This window comes from Buteo buteo, chromosome 16 (assembly GCF_964188355.1).
Source record: "Buteo buteo chromosome 16, bButBut1.hap1.1, whole genome shotgun sequence".
Taxonomy (NCBI): domain Eukaryota; kingdom Metazoa; phylum Chordata; class Aves; order Accipitriformes; family Accipitridae; genus Buteo; species Buteo buteo.
In genome coordinates, this window is record NC_134186.1 from 28,907,299 (window position 1) to 28,930,633 (window position 23,335).

Below are 23,335 nucleotides of genomic sequence, written 5' to 3' on the forward strand. Positions count from 1 at the left end.
CTGTTTAACTTTACCAAGGATCTTCTCCGTGCAGTGGAAGTCTGGTACATGGAAGTGATCAGTGGTTGCACAGAAGATGCAGTAGTAGGTGTAGTCTGATGATGTATATTTAGAATAAGAATATTAGAAACATAGGTGATGTATCTTTCTTGCTTTTCTTTATGATGTTGGTTATCATGTTGAGGAAGAAAAGATTATGAGACTTGGAGACATGAAAGAAATGTCCCAAATAAGGCTGAAGCAGAAAAAAGGGAGTTTGCTGTTCCTACCACTAAGGAAAAGGAGTACCATTAGTGATATTCCCTATGTAGTACAGACCTAAATTTGGGAGTCTTAGCCCTCTAATACATAATAACACATGCTAGATAAAGCAATTGTCTAACTGAAATAATGAGCTAGACTATTCTTTGTATCTGTTAAGAGAAAAAAACGTAGTCACAATCTTGCAGATAAGCATTTTCCCTGTTTCATTTCTTTCTGACAGGCTATGGGTAAACAGAACTGCTCTGCTTCATTGTTGTAATGTATTCTGTAAAGAACCATACTGGGATTCTTACCAAGAATGATGGCGGGGGGGGCGGGGGGGGGGGAGCCAAACCACCCCACACACAAAACTTGCTGGCTCAGTTTCTTTTATAAGCCAGTACTCCTGCAAAACACATTTGGGCAATTTCTGTTTGTTTGGACAGGTCTCCTATCTGCTATGATTATGCCAAATCATTGCCATTAGGGAACAGCTAATAAGAGGAAAAGTATATATATACTAGTTTTCTAATATATAGTTTCCTAGCATGTATATGTAGTCTTATCCACCTGTCTGAGTCCAAGAACCCCATACAGAAGTATGTGCCATGAAGGGCAAGTCCACAGAATAACTGGTAGATACAGATCTTCACCTAGCTTTCAAGTTCCCAATGTCATGTAAACTAATAGTTTAAGATAGATTATTGCTGTTGCTGAAAGGTTTTTGCCTCAGAAATAGGAAAAATAACCGTCTGTTAACCACTTTTATCACCTGTCACTCATCCTTTAGGCACAAAGCCAGGTGACCTCCCCCAGAATGACGGATGTTACAGCACAAGGGATGGACCTGTGGGCTGTAGCACAGAAAACTCAGCACACAGACGGCGCTTTAAGGAGCAGAACTCCAGCTGCCTAACGGGAGAACTGTATTTAGCTCATTATTTCTCGGTATAACCCAGGGAGTTTTATTATTATTCTTAACCTGAAGTGGATGGGGTTTAGGTTACAAATTCAGGCCTCCAAAAAAATACTGTTTACGATCAGGCGCATATGAATTATGACCAATGTTAATGTACCACCTGTGCCTTATCTGAGGTACGGATAGAAGAACATTTAACTATACACTTGGTCACTTTGATTTTGCAATTTAAAACATATTTTTCCCCCTTAAACAAACCCTGCCTCTGAAACTCCTGAAGTAATTGCAGCTTTCGCAGTGCCCTCATCCTGTAATTTCCTACGCCGCAAAATAACTTCTTCCCCATCCGCAGCTTCAGAAAGTTCCGACATCTCAAAACTGAAAACACACACCAAAAATCAAGTGATGTACACACCTCCACACAGCTAATTACACGCACTCAAACCCCAGTAACGAGGGAACGCTGACAACCCCGCGCTCCCCTCACGCCGTCGCCCTCAAGCTGAGGCGACCGGTTGCCGCCGGCACCCCCCTCCCGCCTTCACAAGGCCTGATTGACGCTCCTCTCACCCATTCGCAGCTCGGGCTGCCCGCTGGGCGCAGAGCTATTGGCCGAGGAGGTAGCGGGGGGCGGGCGCAGCGCTGTGGGAGGTGGGGGGGTAGAAGCCGTAGGTGCGGTAACTCCCGCTACCTCCAGCTGCTGCTGCAGGGCGCGGGGCGGCGGCGATTCCCCGCGGGGTGATCTCTCCGGCCCTGTCTCCTCGCCGGTTAATGATCACGGTCCTGCCGGGCCACCCCGCTTTTGCTTCTCTCCACCCCACCCTTCCAGCCTTTTGGGGGGTCGCCTAAGCTTGCAAAATGGCTGACGGTCGGGACGACGCCTCGGATCAGCTGAAGCAGTGGCGGAGCCAGAGGGTCTCTCAGGTACCCGCCGGGGCTCCGCGGGGAAGGGCCTCCCGCCGTACGGTGGGAGGTCTGAGGGACTGCGCCCTTGGGCCCCGCTCTCCGTCCGGCCCGGCTGGCTGAGGCGGTAACGGTCCGGCCCGCTGTGGTGGTGGTGGTGGGGGGGGGGACATGGCGGAGGGACGATGGGCCCGCGGGCGGGATTGCCCGCTTGTGGGGAGCGGCTGGGCCCCGGTGCTGGAGGACGCAGAGCCCGGGGCGTTCCTCCGGCCTGGGTGGAAACCAGCCCGGAGGGAGCAGGGGCTTGGGGTGAAAGGGAGGGGGCAGGCCGGGTTATCCCTCGGGGGAGCGGCGGAGGGCGAGGAGCCCTCGCCCCGTAAAGGGGCAGCTGTGGGCTTGGTGCTGTGCCCGGGGAAGCCCACGCACGGAGGGGCTGGCAGCTCCAGCTGGCAGGGAGCGACAAGGACGGTCAGCACTGCTGGCACGGCGGCCTTGTCCGCAGGCTCTCCTCATAGGCAGGAATGGGGCTCGCCTGCGCCCCAGCGGGCAAGTCCTTGGGCAGAGATTTTTTTTTTTTTTTTTTTGGTCTCAAATCGGATATTCGCATTTTCAGTTCTGCTATGACGTTGGTAGAACCCAGTGAAAATGTAACTGGGGAGTACTGTGAAAGATAAAGTACACTCAGCAGTATGTGGAGACTTGTTTGCCAGGTTGAAGTGGATTGGGGCAAGTGGTTGAGCGAAATAATGAGAACACGTAATCAACGGCATGGCACTCGGTCTTCTGAAGTTGTGGAGTATACCCCAAAATATTTGGATAAAAGCATAAATACTGCAGGAGCTGATTTCCCTTCTTTATCAGATCACTGTGACAGTTTCTGCTATGTATTTTTTGGCAGAAATGTATATTTGGCATTAAATACTTTTTCTGCTGGTTATACTAGTCAGCAGTCTTGCAAGACACCAGTGGATGCCTCAGTTCCCACTGTTAGTAGTTGTTAAGTCATCTTGGGTTGTGTTTTTTTTCCCTTGGATTTAAAAGGTACTGTACGAAACCTACCTTCAGTGATGAATTGTGACTTCATCATATTCTAGTGTATTTCATAATATTTTATTTTTCTACCTTAAGTAACACTTTTCATATGGATGTTGGCTTTTCTGTAACAAAGCACTATTTGAATACAGGCCAAGGTTAATTTGAAGGTTGGGAGGCAACCCAAAGTCTGTGTTGCATAAGGAGTCATGAGACCTTAAGATAGAAAATAGGGAGGACTTATTAGAATTTTAAAGTGACTTGTATACGGTGCAAAGTATCAGTAATGCCTGGAAGTATGTACTTTGATGTATGGTGTTTACAACAGCTGTGACTAAAATTCTCCTGGCTTTGTTTCCCTTCTTTCTGTCATGGCAGGTTAATGCTGTAATGAAATACATACACAGATTCAAAAGTTGCTATCTTTTAAGGTTTCGACTGTTTGCAGCTCCCAACCGTATGAACATATAGGCATCAAACAAACTCAAGTCCAAAAGTAGTATGAGAATTCTTCTTAAAACTAATGAGGTTTTTTTTTCTCTCCCTTCACACTGATGGGACTTGTTTTGTGTGCCCTGCATAACATTAACCTGAAACTAAAGTAAATATATCCTACCATTTAAAAAAAAAAAAAAAAAAGTGTTTGTACTTCTAACGTGAATGCTAGAAAGAGCCTTTCTGAAAGTCTGCCTACACAAAAGAGACTTTACAGCCGTAAAGCTGTTAAACTTTTTGGTGGCTTTAGTTTCAAAAAGTTGTGGGTTTAGCTACTACTTCTAGTAGTCTTAAATGTTAGCATTATAGAAGAAATGGGTTTTAGACAACAGTCTAACCTGTTGGTTTGAGAAGGGCTGTATTACTTCTACAAACCATTATTCTTTGTTGCATGCATAGTTTACAAATAGTATGCATGTTTTTTTTCTACCCTTGAGGTAGTCACACAGAAGGTATTATAAAAGCATAGGTGAATCAAAAGGCCTCAGAAAGTCTCCTTAAGACTAAGGATACACTTTTTCTTGTTTTCTTCTCTTTTACCAAGCTCTTGCAAGGGCTTTGTAGAGGAGAAGGTCATAGGTGTAGGTATATGCATTATAGTCCTACTACTGCATGGTTAAAGCTACTGGACTGCTTAGAATTTATGAAGAACTCCAGGATAAATGAGACTCTAATGCAACATAGCTTTTGTGTTTCTCAATGGACTGAGTGAAACTTGGTCACTGCTTCAAAATGACATAAGTATTAGTGGTTTTAAAAAGTTGCTGTATGGACTGGAGGGGTCTTAAGAGCTATGTATTATGTTTAAAAAAAAAAAAAAAAAAGAGTTACCAGAATCCAGTCCTCAAGTTTGCTTTTCTTAAAATTATAGTAGTCAGAATTCATAAATAGTACTGAAGCTGTACACGTAGTTTTTGTGTCACAGGCTGCGTTAGAGCAAGGATGAAATGGAAGTCTCTATGTGTGCGTAGAACACCTGGGAAGGATGGAAATTTCTGTATTGAATGATAACACAAGAAGGTTGGAGAGGAAAATGCAGAAGCTTAGGATTGGTAGGATCTGTTCTTTTTCATCACATTACAGCGAGCTTGCCTGTCTTAAATCAGTATGACAGAGTCATCAATACGAAAAAAAAAATCAATCAATTTATTATTAGAAAAATGAATACATTGGCTTTTATCTGTGAGAAACTTGAAGCTTTTAATTAGCATAACTAATTAAAATAAAATGAAAATATTGGTAGTGCTGGAAGCTGGATTAAAAAAAAAAAAAGTAGTTCTCCCTAAGCAAACTCTGAAAAAAATTCTTGACCAAAAAGTTCAATTAAAAATGTTGTGATGTGTAAGCATTTTATAGTCTCATCATCTGCAAACTGTACCGTGTTCTGAGAGAGGGCTCTTCAAATCAGAGGCTTAGAGTAGGTGTCAAGGTGGGTTGCTTAAAACTGAGCAGATTATAAGGTAGGAAGCATGTGATATAGAAGCAGTGGAAAGAATACTGAGAACAGTTTCTACTCTTGCATATTTCCCTTGACAAACTATAGATAATGTTTTGATTTAAGCAGATGTTCCTTTGACTTAAGCATACTTCAAATAATGCTAAAGAGGTAACTTTTCTGTATGTTTCTGAACATCAGTTTCCTGTTTGTAACCAGATATATATTGTCTTTTTTAAATGTTTGTAAAAATTTCAGTGTGGGCTAGGATTTCAAGCATACTTAAGGAGTTGAATTTATGCATATAGCTTTGTGCTAATGAAGTGGTGAATGAAGAATAAAGAACCTAGATATTTTGGTAATCGAAGCCAGCTAGACTACTGTGTGTTGCGTATTAGTAAGAACACACTGGAAATGCAGTTATCCTGTCAAATGTCTTTTATGTGGTTATTTGTGTACCCAAGTTAAACAAAGGTGGATATAACTCTCCCTGTATACTCTGCCTCATTCAGAACTCTGGGTGTAGATGTATGAGTAATTGTTCTTTTGCCTGCCTTTGTGGGTTGCCTCTTGGAGGAAAAAAAAAAAAGCCAAACTGGAGGCTAGTCTAGTTCAGTATACTACTCCATGAGATACAGATGGGAATTTTGCCTGTTTACAGTAAATAAAACACTTAAAGCAAAACTTGGATTGTCAGTATAGAAGTTGGAACCCCATAAAGTTGCTGATATAATAATGAAGACCACCTCATTAAGGGTTATTTTTTCCTTCTCTTCACCATCCCTTCTCATTTATAGAACTTTAAAAGAAGGAGAACTAGTCGGGAGGGGATGAGTGAGTTTAATCTGGTGCGTTTCCTGTGGTTCAGGTGCATGCACGCTACTGGCAGAAGAGGTTAGGATGTTACAGATAGAGAGCCCATCTGGATGTATGTCAGTTTAGTGCAACATGTAACTGTGGATTTGGTGTTAACTGGTCACAATCTGTGACTCAGATATTTGAGCTCACCCTGTTGCAAACTTTTTTTTTTCTTTGTACTAACTTCTATTCTGTTCTTCTAAGTCCTTTACAAGCATCGCCCTGGCTCCTAACAATAAATGTGCTCCAGGAAAAACTGGCACCTGCAACCATCAGGTGTTTGGAGCTGATGTACCTTTCTTCCTGTTTTCCATAGTATCCAGTAAAACAGGATTGTTGCCTTAGAGGAGCATATGACCCCATATGGGATACAGCCAAAGTCTTTTCTACTGGGACTTTTTTTTAAGCAAGTGGGAGTACACTCAATTATACAGAGTTGCTGTATACACTCAATGCTACAGAGTTCCAGCAGCTGTTTCTTGAAGTTGTCTTGGAGTGACTGTTTTCTCAGGTATAGGGTCACTCCTACAGTATGAGATGCTGCAGCTCTAAGTAGCCTATGAGAATGGTTAACTTGAATTTGTTATGGAAGGAATGGGGAAAGGATAAGTATGGGTTATCTTGGGCAGTTTCTTTAAAGACAATAAAGCTGTTAATAAAACAAAAAAAAAAAGTTCTGGTTTGCTGTCCTTTTGACAGGACATTTATTGACAGTAGGGCTTCTTAGGGCTTTTGTTAATCTTAGTCATTCCATGGTTCAAGAGTCTAGAATGATGATTCCTCAGGTGCTCTTGCTTATGTTATTTTCCATAGCTCTTCCAGACCAACAGTAGTCGTGGGTCTACTTTCAGTCTTGATGCTGTGTGACTGTAGCTCTTTCCTTATGCCTCTGTCCCTGTACTGACATTACCTTCTTTGTCTCTGTTCTCCCTTATTACTCTCTAGCAGCTACTCCTTTTCTAGCTCTCTCTCTTCCCATCCTCTCCTGTTGAGGTGGGGGCAAACTGAACCTTAAGACATGTTTTAAGGTTGACACTTCATATTTTTCTTTAAGCAAGATAGGTAGTCTTAACAAGTAATATTTCTGAACCATGGAAAACATTCTTGGGTTATACATGACTTGAACTCCCCTTCTTAAATAGCCCCAGATATAGTACCATGATGATGTAGTTAGACATCTATATTTTCTGTAACTAGTTCCAGAATCTTATGTCATTTTGCTATATACTTGTTTATATGTCCTGTGACACATAATGGTTGAACACCCATGCACATTGTGTGGCTTAAATATAGAGGGGTTTTAATTTCTGATGTGATACTGACTGTCTCTCGCTTCCAGAAACCAGATGTCTTGACCACCGGTGCTGGGAACCCTGTAGGGGATAAGCTTAATATTCTGACAGTAGGGCCACGTGGACCTCTTCTTGTTCAAGATGTTGTTTTCACTGATGAGATGGCTCATTTTGACAGAGAGAGGATTCCTGAAAGAGTTGTGCATGCGAAAGGGGCAGGTATGTTTAAAAACACATACTTTTTCTCTGTGTAGAATTAGACTTTAAAAAGCTTTTGAGTTAACACATAGGTTGTGATGGATAAATTGCATTATGTTACCTATAATTTAGTATTTTAGATTATAATAAATAATTCTATATCAACAACAGTGGTAAGGCCTGGTTTAAAAGAACTCAATGCCAAAACTTGAAGCACTGAAAAACTGTTTAAAAAAAAAAAAAAGAGAGAGAGAGAAATATATTATTGTATTTGCTGTAATCTCTGCTTCCTCTATCTGTTCTTCCACAGTACCCTATTCCTCTGAAAGGGAAGACTTACCCATCTCTATTTTAATGTGTGTTTGCATGTTATTTGATAGAGATTTTTGTCTTTGTCATCCAGTGTATCTATCTGCCAAAGCAAGATGATATTTAAATTAAAAAAAATGAAAACAACTCATTTTAAAATTTGTTATTGATCTTAGTAGGGTAGAACTGGCACCTCTGATTTTTGTTACGTGTTGCCCTAGAAGAAGAAAACATGGGACTGAATTTATAATGTGAATATACATGGGAAAAATTCCTCTGTGGGGGTGGGAAGAACTTTGTTGCTTCATCCAGCTTACAGGTAGACCAAAAATTCTGCAATACTTGTAAGGATTAAAGAAATACTTGTCTTGCTCCGAGATAGATATGCAAATCTTGGCTGAAGAGCATCCATCCAAAAAGCTACAGTCTGTTATTCTGCTATACAGAAATGAGGTCTGTGTTGCTGCTAGGAACTGTTAACAATCAGTTAAGGAGGGGAGAGTGAGCACCATGCAAATAGTAGTTTGTGTTAAGTAAATTTCATTCTGTGAAAATAAATTGAGTGTTTTAGTACATAGATATGAACTGTGTTTAAACTGGTATATTTCCATGTTTCCTTTTGACTTAAAGTTGTGTGTTGGACCACAATAGAAGAACAGATATGCTGTGAGTGGAAGGAAGGTATCTAGATCTGATATTTTGAAATTACTTTTCTTCAGGAGCCTTTGGCTATTTTGAAGTCACTCATGATATTACCCAATATTGTAAGGCAAAAGTGTTTGAACACATTGGAAAAAGAACTCCAATTGCTATACGATTCTCCACTGTTGGTAAGGCTCTAAAGCTATTGTGTATCTTCTTATGTGTGTGCCATAGTTACACTGATAGCAATGTTTGCATTGTGGAGCACTTAATGTACTTAAGGTAGTTTGAAATGCTTCCTGCCAACCAGTTCCTCTTCTGTGAATTTCATTTAAATTGTAAGACCTTAAGCAGCTTCTGCATCTTTGTCAGAGCTCTCTGTAGACACTTTTCCATCTGGAATGTGAGTGAAGGATAGCCTGAGCTATTTTTTTTTCCTGACAGAAAGGTTGCTTTGTTTCTGGATGGTTCATAATCAACAGTTGCATACTGCAGTTTAACACTTGAAAGTTAAGTACCTATAATCTCTTATGCTGTGGGAATGTTTTGCGGATAAATGCTGTAAAGTAAGTACTAGGCAAAGAAAAATAAACAATCTTCCACAAATAAACTCTTGTTTCTTGAAGAGCTGAATGCATAAACTAGCAAAACCTTAAATGATACTAGTTAAAACATGCATTATGATCAATATATTTTCTGATAGAAAAATGATCTTTCAAAATGTATGTGTTACTACTTTATCTGTATTTAAAAGAAGAGAAATCCTAATGAGGATTCAGTTCTGGGAGTAGTATTGGAGAGAACAAAGTAGTCCAGCAAGGCTCAAGGAGCTGCTGGGTTTGGCCTACTGGCTTTTCTCTGTGTCACCAAAACTTAAGGAGTCATGAAATGTTACACTGGGGAAAGACATGTGGCTGAGTTTGATTGGTGGACTGTGTGCTGAAGTGGGTTGTTGCATCGTTACCTTTCCTTTCCCTGCTCTGTTTGAACATGTTTCTTCCTAGCTATTCTGTAGTACACGATTTTTAATGAGAGAATGAGTGTCCTTGTTATTTCATCATTAGCTGTTCCTGAATATTTCTGGAAGGCTTTTGCTCGGGTATTGCAGTAGGCACTTTCAATGGGTAACTTTATACCAGAGCAAAAGGACTGTTTTGAATAAAGCAGGAGGGGAATTAAAAGGGTTACAACTCTTCTATAATAAATTCCCTTTTTATTAGGCACGCTATTTAGATTGCTACCTTCCAAATGAGAGCTTTCACACTGGCATTTGATGCATAGAAACTAATATGTTTTTAGCTGATTCAGCCTTATAATCTGGTGTTGTCTCTGTTAGTGATAATGCAAATTCCACTGTTAATTGTTTCAAGTGGAAAGTACTTGGTTTTTTTCTTTCTTTTAACTGTGGCCCGAATGCTTGGGTGGGTGCCTGTTCACAGTTTGGAAACTTCCAGTGCCTGAAGTATTGTTGAAAAGACACCAAAAATTCCTTGGTATAGAAAAGACTTTAATAAACCCCACCCTTTTAAGATTTTATGGCATGTTCTCAAGCTCTATGTTTTTATGCTTACAATTTGTATGCATTTCCTATTATAACACTTCTATATGTTCATGTGTTTCTTCAAGCTGGAGAATCTGGGTCTGCTGATACAGTTCGTGACCCTCGAGGCTTTGCAATGAAATTTTATACAGAAGAGGGTAATTGGGATCTTGTGGGAAATAATACTCCCATCTTCTTTATTCGGGATGCAATGTTGGTGAGTAAGCACAAAAGATGACGGTACTTTGTGAAAGCGTCCAAAAGTTTGTTCACATCTTGTTCTTGCTTCACTGAGAAGCAAAAGCTGTTGTTTTGACACGTTTCAACTTTGTTGTTTGGTAGATGTTCTGAACATTTTTGACTTGAAAAGGTGTTAAATAAATACATACATTTAAGAACTAATGCTTGATTACTTATGTGGCTTCATACCACAAATAGCGCACGCATTTTTTTGTGTTTGCTAGTGCATATGCCACAGCAGAATAGCCAGCAAGTACATACATTATCGTGTTTTTAACTTCAGATCTAATCAGTTTCACTGGTGTTCAAATTAGCTGTTTGACTCTGTAGACAGTTTTTTCATTCTGAGGCTATTTGGAGGCGGGGGAAAGACTTTTCACTTTAAAAGCTTCTTGCAAATTCTTTTTATTAAATCTTTTTTGTTTGTTTGTTTTTAGTATAAGTTTAACAGTACTTTGTAAGTAGAGGGGCTTTCCTTGAGTGGAGGAGTTCTGCACAGATATTTTATGGTATCTCTGTATTCATTTATGAGCCAGATATTCAGTAGAATTCAGATACACAAATTTGAAAAGATTCCTCTTACTTTATCGGTCCCAAAATGAATGAAAGCATTCTTTAGCTTTGAACAGCTTGTTTATCCTAATTGTAAATGTTTTGCTTTACCCTAATTTTACTGGTCTGTGAATGAATTTGGTTGCAGGAGGGGTATGACAATAGAAGATTTTTTTCAGTGATCTTACAACTTTGTCTCATCTTTCCGTGTGCTATTCCTTTCATAGTTAAGTGTATTGAAAAAACTGTCTTGTTTTGTTTTGTACCAGGAGTTGCTTAGTATACCCTATATAATTTGGAGGTGTTACAGAACTTTTGTTTTTTTTTTCTCCCCCCTCCTTCCACCCTCCTCCACTTCTGGACAAATTAGTTTCCATCCTTCATCCATAGCCAAAAGAGGAACCCTCAGACTCATTTGAAGGATCCAGACATGGTGTGGGACTTCTGGAGTCTTCGCCCTGAGTCTTTGCATCAAGTAAGGTTCTCCTTTGACTTTATTTTGTATGATTAAGAAAATCATGTTATGACAAGCATATATTTTTAACTATCTCTTTCTTATGTTTTATCTAGAAGCCTACATAATCTTTTAGGAACAGTAAAGGTGAAAGACCTACAATAACTTTTAAGGCTACTAGTATGTGTATCTACCCTTTTTTCTTTTAAAGAGTCTATGAAATGGGTGGGATTCTTCTGTTTTCATAATTGTATTTTATATAGGGATGAATGGGAAGTTGCTAAGTTTTCTAACACTAAAGCAGTGGAGGTACTGGTGAACAGCAAAGTGTTAATGTTGGAGAACATGAGAATACTGGGAAAATAATGCTACCACATATAAGTTTATTTAAAGCTGTATATTGTGTAGCATATTAGGTCAACTCCAAAAATGACTGGAGTTAACAGTGCATTCTAATTATTGAAATGTATTTGTATCTAAGAATGATATGCAAAAAAGGCTAATATAAAATTAAAAATGCAGTTGTAATTTTTCTAAAAGAAAATGGGTTCATGCAGAAGCCTTCCAGTAATTAGTAATTGGAAAAAGTACCACCGCAAGCATTTTTTGTGATCATAAACTTAAAAGAAAAGGAGCATTTTGAATATGTTTAAATGGTGGTATGTTTATTGCTTGAAGACTTTGAAGAACTAGTTGTTAAGGACTTCAGTATTCAGATTTTGTCTTTAACCTGGGAAGAGTTGTTATTTATATGTGTAACTTAAATTATCCATGCTTACCTCCTCTGTGCTTACAGGGCAAATCATAACATTCTCGCTAGGTTAATGTCTTCACCAAATATATCATGTGGGCATAAAACTTCACACAGGTTTAATCCACAATTGTTCTTTGTGCAAAACCAAAGCAGTCTTATTTCATTAACACTCTTAAAACTTAAACTAGAAATTCTTCAAGGAATGCATAACATTAAGATAGCTTCCAGTGATGCATATTAATGCAGTAAACGAGCTTTGTCTTGAATGGTCACTTTATCCTTGATCTGGTGAGTCCATTAATATTGTTTGATCCTTCTCTTCAGGTGTCTTTCTTGTTCAGTGATCGTGGTATTCCTGATGGTTATCGCCATATGAATGGATATGGATCACACACTTTTAAACTGGTTAATGCTAGTGGAAGAGCAGTTTATTGCAAATTCCATGTGAAGGTATTGATATTTTTTTCCAGTTATCTATTGGAAGTATACCTCATATTGGATTAAAAAAACAATTTAAACAGGTTGGTTGTCTAAAAATGTTCTGTGACTTTTCAAGTTTAATTCAGAAAAGACTTGTTAGTGCATTGACTCAATCAAAAAGGTGTGTGTGGTTTTTTTATATTGGCTGCATGCCTTTAATAAATATGACTGACATCATTGTTCTTGCTACGACATAATAGGTATTTACTAGACTATAAAGAACTCTTCTTTAGGGAACTGTCTCTTGTTATTGGACAACTCAGTCTACTTGTGCGGTGAGCTCTGAGTATCTAGCTCAGCATTTCAGGCTCATACCATTAGGTGTTTTGTGTGTGAAGCTGTGCAAGAACTTCCTATCAGACTCCCTTGCTATCATTCAGTGCAGATGCAAGAATCCTCTAGCCCTCTGGAAATGTATTTTATTCGGTGTGTGATATGTTCCTGTTTCATGTTCATGGCTACACAGTAGTTTGGGTTCAACAGGTGCTCCTTCAGGTAAAAGTTCTCTCAGTCCAGATCTGGTTTTTGTGCCCATTTATCTTCTGGATATGAGCTGCATTGATCTAGTATTTTGAAGGTGACCTCAACTGTATTCCAAAATATAAAAGTTCTGTTTCCAAGGGCTCTGAAGCTGAAGCTCACAGAACCTCACATAACTTCCACACTTTTGTGAGAAAAAAGTCTCCAGCATATCTTGCTTGAAAACAGCTTCCCTTTGAGGTTTTAAAGGCCACACAGCTTCTTACCTCATTAGACTTTAGTGGAGGCTGGACATCTACCTTTGAAGCAAGACTTTGGAAACCATTATGTTAAACTAAGAGTGATTGTGTAGCAGCTTTTAGTGTTCAAGTTGTCAAAAGCTTATTAAAATGAGATTTTAGTTAGTGCTAAAGATGTCACAGAAATAGGGGTGGGGGGTGGAAAATTGAGATTTGTGTAGAATCCAGAACTTTCAGCCCTTGGGGCTGCAACTGTTTTCTCACTTTGTTAGCATGTGATCTGTAGGAAAAGGTGGGATGATGGGACAGCAAAGGAGCACTCTGTCCTGTAAGGGGAGAGGGGAAACCTCTTTACTTGATGTGCTGCAGGGATCATACCTTCAAGTTTGATGTCTTGCGTTCTGTGGTATAGCATTACGTATTTAATTTACTTTTATCAGAGAACTAATTTTTATCTGGAAGGCAGCTGTTGAATGTGCTATTATTCTGAACCCAAATTACTGGGGATTGGAACATGGACAATCACAATCTTGGATTATAAGTTTTGTTAAAGCACATTCTTATTAATGATTTCTGTAATACTTTTTGCATTTTGTAACTGGCGCTACTGCTTTTATTGCTTTTAGACTGACCAGGGCATCAAAAATCTTTCTGTTGAAGAAGCAGGAAGATTGGCTTCTACTGATCCTGATTATGGAATACGTGATCTTTACAATGCCATTGCCAAGGGGGACTATCCGTCATGGTCTTTCTACATTCAAGTTATGACATTTGAAGAAGCAGAGAAGTTTCCATTTAATCCTTTTGATTTAACTAAGGTATCTCTGATGCTGTTGTGAATATTAAATTTCAGCTAGTTTAAGAAAGGTCATGAGATCAAAATGTAGCAAATGCCAGAACTGAGTTTATATATAAAAAAGTGTAACAGTTTCCATGGAGTAGCACTGTTTTCTTACTAGTGCCCATCAATAAAGTTAGTCTGTCTTTTTTTATTCTTCCCTTGTGTTTTTTAAGCGTACCCTTTATTATATGGTCATGACGAGTCAGAAACTCTGGAGATGAAATTACATTGATGTTATATCTGATGTTACTCTTCCTCAGTGAAATATGGATAGAGCTTGATTCCAGGCCTGTGCATTACAGCTGCACTGGGCTTCTGAAGTGTGTTCTCAGATCATACAGTCACACCCTGAGCTCGCTAGTTTTGAGTGTTGTTGATAACATAGCTTCTGACTGTTGCTCTGATTTTGTCAGACTTCCAGTTGCTGTTCCAAGGAATGGCTTGTTGAAAGACTGTAAACTTGTTTATTACTTTTTTTTATTCCACTAATATTGCTCTCCCAAAATGGCTAAAGACTTTTAAACTTGAAAGTACACTTGAAAAGCTAATATACCAAAGAAAAGGCTAGTTAAACTAGTTGCATTTTGAAGTAGCTGAAAACAATCATGCTACCAGTTCCACTGATGATATTGCATTCCTAGGCAGTTTGTCAAGTGATTGTGGGTATTTCATTTAAGTACTCAAGTGCTGAGATTATGCTGGGATGGTGAAATAAGTTGCATTAATACTCTGTATTAATTGCAAAAGACTCTTAAATAAGACATTTCTCAATGTTTGTTAGCAAAAAATAAATTTCTTCAGTAATGTATTTTCTCAATCAAGACTTAAATCAAGCAAATGCTGCCTACTAATTATTTAAATTGCATAATACTATAATGTTGATTTTAATGTGTGTGTGTGTGTGTGTTGTCTTATAGATTTGGCCACATGGTGACTACCCTCTCATCCCTGTGGGAAAGCTTGTCTTGAACAGGAATCCTGTCAATTACTTTGCAGAGGTGGAACAGATGGCATATGATCCTAGCAACATGCCACCTGGTATTGAACCTAGCCCTGATAAAATGCTGCAGGTAAGCTACAATGCACATAAGATTTTACCTGAAGAGCATTATGTTTGCTTTGCTGTTTATGAAAGCATTCCTATTCCTGTTTGTGTAGCAGTAGTAAACCTGACAGATGGAAAGCAACTATTTATTTATTTATTTAGGTGGTTGATTTTTAATGATCACCATTTGATGTACTCATCCAAAATTTAAATATAAAGAGAACGGGAAAAAACTAAAGGAATAGAAAATCTAGAATTTAGAGGGCATCTGCAACAACTATCAACGTTGATGGGGAAATCTGTCACTCTGAGAACTACGGGATAAAACCATAGCAGCAGTGCATATTTATTCATGCTTTTAGAGTATAGCTTACAATTATATACTCTTAGGAGTGTGAGAGGTGGACCTCAAATGTTCTAAAATACAGATATAACTAATCCCTGATATAAACCGCAAGACTATTCTCTAGAAGTAGTATCAGATTTTTTTACAGGTCAGAATATCTGATAAGACTGGCTGCAGTAGACTATACTATCTGCAGAGTCACAGATGCTTGCATGTTATGATTTTTCAGATTAAAATCAGATTGTTGTTTCAAATGATATCTGTGGAAACAAGAAAGTATTTTGACAGTTTTAACAGGATAAACTCTTGAACCATTATGCAGTTCTTTTGTTTTGGCTCTCTTTGTTCCCACAAACTTCATGTTCAGAATCAGTCTGTCTTCTTGGCATCCAGATATCGCTAGAACTGCTTCAAATTCGGTTCAGTTAATAAATAAGGGACTACTGTATTTCAGATGTAATCAATTTTTAAATCTAAGCTTGAAAATAAGTAGGAAAATATTATATTATTCTTTAGTGATATTTAGCACAGTTACAGTCATTTTCATCTCTACATGTGTAACCATTTTCCTGCTTCGGAATAGGTTTAGCATTCTGAAATTGGTAGGAAATGCCCAATCTGCACAAATGCAACTCAACCTGCCATTCTTCACTGGTATTCCAGCAAAGTTAGTTTGTGGCTCAGTGTCACTTTGGACATAATTTGAAGTATTCAAGAATATATATGCAAAGGAAATGGTCTTTTCCCTTTCACGCTTTAACGTATAGTGCTTTGAATTGGGATATACCACTTAAGTGATCTCGTTCAGCAAGTAGTAGTTAATGTTTGTGGTAAATGTTTTAGGGTCGTCTTTTCTCATATCCTGACACTCATAGACACCGTCTGGGACCTAACTATCTACAAATTCCTGTGAACTGCCCCTTCAGAGCTCGTGTGGCCAATTACCAGAGGGATGGACCAATGTGCGTTTCTGACAACCAAGGTAGTAATGGAAGTCTCTTTAAATATAATGATACTTATGCATGTACTGCAGAATTCTTTTGTCTTCATGGGGGATTTAAGATATTGACTAAACAGATCATTTTATTGGATATTATTTATTATGCTATAAGAAATGCTACTTTTTCTCCTCAACCGTTCAGTGTCTCTTGTGACTTTTTCCCCGCAACTCAAACACCACTATATAACTTCTTGAGCTTCAGACTTGCCAGTCTGTTTTTTTTCCTTTTATGTGGAAACTGTTCCTTACCTCTCATAATATTTGTCAACTTTTTAGTACCTTTCCTTATATTACTAGATCCTTTTTGACTTTAGTAGGCCTCACCTGCAGTTGTTACAAATCCACCAAATGCTCTTTTCTGTAGAGTGCCCTGAATTTGTCCATGTGCCATTCCTAATACTTTCTTTCATTCAGTGCTTAGCAGCAATCAAAAAGTAATTTACTTCAAACTATTGTAAATAAATTAAAGAACTGTTTTGTGATAGGTAATGACATATCTTAGAACCCATGATTGTGCATGCATAAAATTGCATGTATTTCTGTTCCCCATGTGAATTACATTGCAAATAAAATTGTTTTCAGAAAAGCAATTTTCATCCACTGATTTGGTATCATGAAATTATGTGTCAGTATAAATAGCTAGCTTTGATTTTGACTAAGTTAAAGTTCACAGAGGCTAAACTGTCAATTTATTATTTGCTCCCTTTTTGGGTAACTATGAATGTGTTGAATAGTACTAGTTCTCACACAGATCCTTGAGGAGGGTCTACCTGATTAATTCTTCCTACTACAAAAAGTGACCTTTTATTCCTCTGTTTCCTGTGTTCTTGATATGATGCTGATTGACAAGATACTGACTTTTATCCTGTTATCTCTTGTTTGAGGGATCTTGTTGAAAGCATTCTTAAATCTGAATATGTTATATTGCCTTCATCGCTCTTAGTTGTGTATCCATTGTATGTCTCGTCGGTCTTGTACATGTATTCTGCTGTAAAGCATAAGCATGCTTGTGTAGATTACAGAATGCATTCTCTATGTCTATTTTTAAGACTTTAAAAGAAGCATATGGATGTTCCTTATCAACTATTTCACACAAGACTGAAGTTGTATAAGTCTCTAAGTGTTTTTCAGTTTGATGTATGTAACTTCTACTTGGTACAAACAGGCTAATTTTTAATTTTGTTAACAACGGGGTGATAAAGGGGGGCATGGGGGTTCTTAGTTCCTGAAAGGTAGAATGTTTGTCATCTTTACATACTTGTTTAGAATGGATGTATGTGTCTCTTATTAATCCAGGAAAGGAGACTTTGTTTGAATGTTTTGACAGCAAATGGGGAGTTTGTTTAACAGCATAAAAACCAAGCGAAGCTTAAGATGTGTTTAAAAACTTACAAATAGGCCTTTTAAGAGAAAAGGGGTTTGCAGGAGAACACCCCCAGTCAAATGAATTCAGTAATGTGCCTAGTTTATGTTCCTTTAAAGACTTATAGAAACATGCTTGTTAAAGGGACTTAAATGAAAAAATTCTGAAATATTAATTATTTAAAATGAAGAAACATGCCAGAGAACTTATTTCACAGAAGTTAATTAGTACCTCTTTGTTTCTACTTCTAGGTAAAAATCTATTCTAAAAATAAGAGGTGACCTAAATGTCTTTGAGAAATCTGCATTTGTATTTTTTTAAACTTAAAGACTGACCTTCATCTACTCAGTCCACTTTGTTAAACTGCTTTGCTTTCTGATTTCCAAGAGATTGTGAAAGGCAAGAATATAAATGCCAAGACTAGAGCTTTAACTTTGCCTCTGTTCAGCAGGTTATGTTCTGTCAGCATTTGCCCGGTAATGACTGTTTACACCTGAGAGTAAACAAGGATATACTTAAGCTATGTTTCATGCCAAAACACTGTATTCCTCTGGGCTATCAATTCTAATACTTGCTGAGGGAAGAGAGGGAAATGTTTGGAAAACAAGAACTTGAGAACCGCTGCTTCTGTCCAAGAACAGATAATAAGTTTCTCTTTATGCAGTTCTGTAAATTCATTATGTGTTTAAAATAAGCCTGCTGCATAGTTAAGTAGTACTTCAAATATGCAGATGACAGTGTATTTTCATGTTGCGTTGGACTAAAACTTTGAATAACTTCCATGACTTTGTCTATTAAAATTGAGCAATGTTGTTGTGAGAGTGGCCAGATCTCCTTATTTCTGAAACAAGTTAATTTTTTCCCCCCAAAAAGCTATTCAAATTCTGTTTGCAAGTGCTGATAAGCACTGGCTTGAAGACACAGCTCCTGATAGTGAGCTGTACTTGAACAGAAAAATGCTGACAACTGTTTTTAATGAAGTGAATTATAACTGCGTAATTGATTTAGGTTCTTCTAGGCAAAGAACGTTTTCTGTCTTCTAACTTAGTCTGAGAGACCTGGCATCTGACTGTTTTGGTTTTGTGGGGTTGTTTTTGTTTGTTTTCAGGTGGAGCCCCAAACTATTATCCAAATAGTTTTACTGGTCCGGAAGATCAGCCTTTTGTAAAGGAGAGCCGTATGTCTGTTTCGGGAGATGTGCAGCGCTTCAATAGTGCAAATGAAGATAATGTGACTCAGGTATGATGTATGAAAAAGGCTTTATATTGCTTGTTACATAAGATGAGTTTATAGGATGCGTTTGAAGAATATTAAGAAGAATCATTCAGACATGGCTCCTCTCTGAAGCATCTGAGATAATCTGAAGTTCAGCTCTCATGAGAGCTTGGAAGACCTCCATACAGCTTAATTGCATGAATAACTGAATTTTTGCTGACAGGACAGTTAGTGAGTTCTCACAGACCTTTGCCATCCATATTCTGGGCACTGGTATCTAGAGGTTGTGACTTTGTCATCTTGCGGTTAACATCTGCAGATATGCAAACTAGAGTATACATGTAATGTCGTGATGAATTCCTAAATTGGACCCTGACAGCAATATTTGTTTTCATTAATTCAGTAAGCAACAGTTATTTCAAGCTAGAAATGGAAGGAGTTGTTAGCAGGTTTGTCAAAAACCAATCAAACACACGCCACCCCCACCCCGCCCAATTGGTTGCCTTTTGAGTTTAAGTGTTTTGAGTATTTTAAGTGTTGCCCAACTAGTAAGCGAAAGCTATTTTTTTTCAGTAATAATGAATCCTAGAAGTCTAGTAAGTATTATTGGCTGCTACAGGTAGAATGACTTGCTTTGGGGAATTTCAAACTAAAACTTTGTTTCCAATTGTAAGGTGCGAGAATTCTATACCAAAGTGCTGAAGGAGGATGAACGCCAAAGGCTGTGTAAAAATATTGCTGATCATCTTAAAGATGCACAACTCTTCATTCAGAAGAGAGCTGTAAGTGGCCTGCTTGGTTTTTAGCCTTTGCTCTTTATTCCAGGTTTTTTGCAGTCTAGTAACTTTGTCAAAATGGCAATATGCTTATGGAAAGGAAGATCAGGAATTCTTATCTGAGAAGGCAACTTCTGGATTTTTCTTATGCAGGAATTTGGTAGAGAACACTTAAATATGTGCCTATTTGCATAATATAACATAAATAATGTATAACATGTTAAAGTCACTTTTTCCTGATGGGAAGAATGGGATTGATGTTGAACATCAAAGATGTCATTATGTGTTTAGCTTGGTGTTTTAAAAATCAGGTGACTGCCAGTGTAATATTTTGCTCTAAACAAGGAGGAGGCAGTGAGTGCCAGGGAGTGATTGGATCTTTATCCTTCCCAATGGAACTTTGTTTTAATCAGGAAAGAGGTCTATGTGAGATAATAGAAATAGTGTTTGAAGATGTTTGTAGCTCCTTTCTGGCTGTCAGATTTAAACTTTTGGGGAAAGGTTTTCATCTACTTCTTCCTTATGATATGTACTGCTTGCAGGCCACAGAGCAGAAAAGGTATTAAAGAACACATTTGAAGTGGAGGAAGAAGTTCTTGTTGCCTTTTCTGTTCTGTCTTTCTCTTTAGGTGAAAAACTTCACTGATGTTCATCCTGACTATGGTGCCCGTATTCAGGTTTTGCTGGACAAATACAATGCTGAAAGTGGGAAGAAGGTATGTTAATGATTTCTGTAGTTGAATTTTGACTGACTGTGAATTATTGTCTTGGCTTCTTTTGTAAATCCAACTAAGTGAGAAATTGGTCTTGATTTCCATTTGGTTTAAATGGGAGAAGTTGGTGCATGTAGAATTACAAAATGAGGAAACATCACTCTAATTATGTTTAATTAAATGTTGATTAACCAATGATGTACAATTACTTTGTTCCAGTTGGTTTTTTTTTTTTTAAGGCTTCTTGAAGATAAATATATGTGATATGCGATGTGTTCAGGTTGATTCTTCAGACCAAATGATGACCCATTCTTGGTAACAAAACATTTCCACAAGCCTTTCCTGGGCTCAGTGCTTGTTGCAGAGAATATCAACATTGTTGCTTCAAGTGCTCATTTTTTTTCTGAAGTTCTGCTAACTACTTTTAATGGAACTTGCTCTGAATATTTCTTTTGTATTACTTTCAGGATATAATTAGGACATACACACAGAACACATCTCCTGTGTCTGCCAAAGAAAGATCCAACTTGTAAGGTGTGCTGCAGAGATTTCCTCTATGAATTTTGCGTCCTTACAACTGCAGAACAACCTATTGAAGATGTTCATGAATGTAGCAGACTTCCGCACAAATACAGAAGTGTTTTACAGGCTTGATTTATTAAGCTTTCAAGTGCCTGTATCTGTATTGGAAACTAGGTAACACAAGCTAACAATCCTAGTGCCTTTCAACACTAGTTCTTTACTGCTTATTAACAACATATGGTGTTTCTAAGGAAATTCATGATTAAAAGTTGTCTTCATTTCTAGAAACAAACATAAGATGAATCAAAATACTGTTTCATTTTTTATCGTAAAACTTTCCTGGCTAAATCACACAATAGAACTTCTATAATAATACTGTGATTATCCTTACGGGTAAACTTGTTCATGTTAAAAAGTTGACGTTGCTCAGTATTTCTAATAAAATAGTTATCTGTATGTATTTGTCGACACTTGCTTTGAATTTCATTTTTGACCTTCCAGAAGTAAAATGATATGTAGTAGTTTGGGTAAAATGTTCGTTATGTCTCATTCCTTATGATCAAAATGAAGCTAACTAGCTATCTGAACATAGGTAAATTTTATTCCCAATATATATTTTAAGATAATCTTTGCTTAATAATGGTAGGTTGGAATATAACTGACCTAAGAGAGATAGGAAAGGATATTTTCTTATTACATACACTTTACAACAACTAACTTGTTTGCATCTTACAGTTCTTTAGGGGGGAACTGTTCTTTCTAATCTGTAAGAATTAAGTAGAAAAACATTAATTTTCCAAGTGTCTGAGGAATTAACCTCCAAATGCATGAATATTTTTATCTTGCCAAATTCCAGCTCAAGCACTTTCAAAACTATTCCCAATAGTTCCTGAAATTCTGTTATTTTACTGCCATAATCTGATATTGCTATCTACGGATGAAGCCAGAGCTAGTTTTCAGAGTTAGACTTTAATTGAAGTGGCATGTTTATGTGAATGTGGGTATCCATAGCTAGATATACGTATAAAACCTGATTTTAGGCATGTTGTAATGTTGCCTAGTGTTTGCAATTTAGTTAATCAGTGCAAAAGATTTTGGAACTCTTTGGATTGAAAAGTGTTCCCTATTGTTATTCCTTAGATCCGAAGGAGTTTCTTTAGCTTAGTAATATTATTTTTGTCTTCAGTCTTGGAGTATAATCAGATCTTACTAATTGGCACAGAATGGAAGTGTTTATATTCGAGAACTTAGAGCAATAATTAAATAATAATTATGGAATTTCTGGACACTACCTTGGTTGAATCTTAGTAGTGGTCGCCTAAGAAAACATGTTGTCAGTATCTGAGTGCTTTTCTATGCAAGCGTACAACAAAACCAAGGCTTAAACTACTGTTATATAAGGGCCAAAATCCCACCTAGTATTTTTTCTTAGCTAATTATTTGGAAATTGTTACCCAGTTATGGGGTAATTAGTGTCCAAGCTGACTGTTGGAGTTTTGAACAAAAAAATCTGTCATACCTGTTGCACATTGAAGTTAGTCCTAACAGACCAAAAGAGTTTCAGAAGTGTGCTCAGGAGGATCAGGCAATTCACCATGCATCTAAAGTCCTGGCTAGTTATCTGCCTGCTACTTCTTCCTCTTCCCTTGCCAAAGAGAAAGATAAGTGTGTATGTGTAATTAGTGCAGATCCCAGTTGCACAGCATTACTCCTCGTTTGAGATACTTGCTTTCCTTGTTTGCCTGCTGACACTGCCTCATGAGCATTTGAATTGGAAAAAGCACGAATGATAATACAAAAGATTTCAGAGCCCAGCTACTAGCGCTTAGCTCAAGCAAATGTTACACAAATGTCAAATCATAGCAGGTTTTTTTTTCTTTTCAATGCATTTCTGGGTCTGTGTTGAGTTGTATTTTGAATAGGAGTACTTTCTGATTTGGGATTTAAGTGTGAACTGGAATTCCAAGAAGTGATGGCAGATAAATAAAGAAGAGTAGATACTAAGAGCTATTCCATTAAATTGTAGAAAGCTACTTCTCCATCTCATTCATCTACCAGTCTATTGTGAAAAATAAGCTGTGATACAGACGCAGTAAAATAATACAAACTGATAGCCTACTCTGTTCTGGGATTCAATTGGATTTTTACCTGATCAGACAGGTGGGAGCTGGAAGAGCTACATGAATGGGTGGGAATATTTCTTGCTGGAACATAGAACCCTAATGAGTTTTGGAAAAGAATAAGCAAGGCTTAATCTTTAATTTTTGTTGTGTCTGCTGAATGAATTATATTGTCTTCCTCTTTTATTTCTGAAATAAAACTGAATTTAAAAATCTCTTGGCAGCATGTTGTCTGTTTTCTGTGTGACTGTTTTCAAATAGTTTATTTTAATATGGGAAATTCATACCTTCACCTGTTTTTTTGAGATCATGCAAAGGCTGTTCTGGGT

The 23,335-nt window shown here is 37.8% G+C and overlaps 1 protein-coding gene across 1 annotated transcript; it reads left to right on the top strand.

Annotated features, from left to right (window-relative positions):
* Positions 1–1,804: 1,804 nt before the first annotated feature.
* On the top strand, positions 1,805–23,223 carry CAT (catalase). Its single transcript, XM_075048316.1, has 13 exons — positions 1,805–2,086; positions 7,225–7,396; positions 8,404–8,514; positions 9,953–10,083; positions 11,029–11,133; positions 12,191–12,316; positions 13,692–13,883; positions 14,824–14,976; positions 16,141–16,279; positions 18,769–18,899; positions 19,550–19,657; positions 20,281–20,367; positions 20,832–23,223. The coding sequence occupies exons 1-13, from the start codon at positions 2,021–2,023 to the stop codon at positions 20,895–20,897; spliced, it is 1,587 nt and encodes a 528-aa protein (XP_074904417.1). The 5' UTR covers positions 1,805–2,020; the 3' UTR covers positions 20,898–23,223.
* The last annotated feature ends 112 nt before the right edge of the window (positions 23,224–23,335 follow it).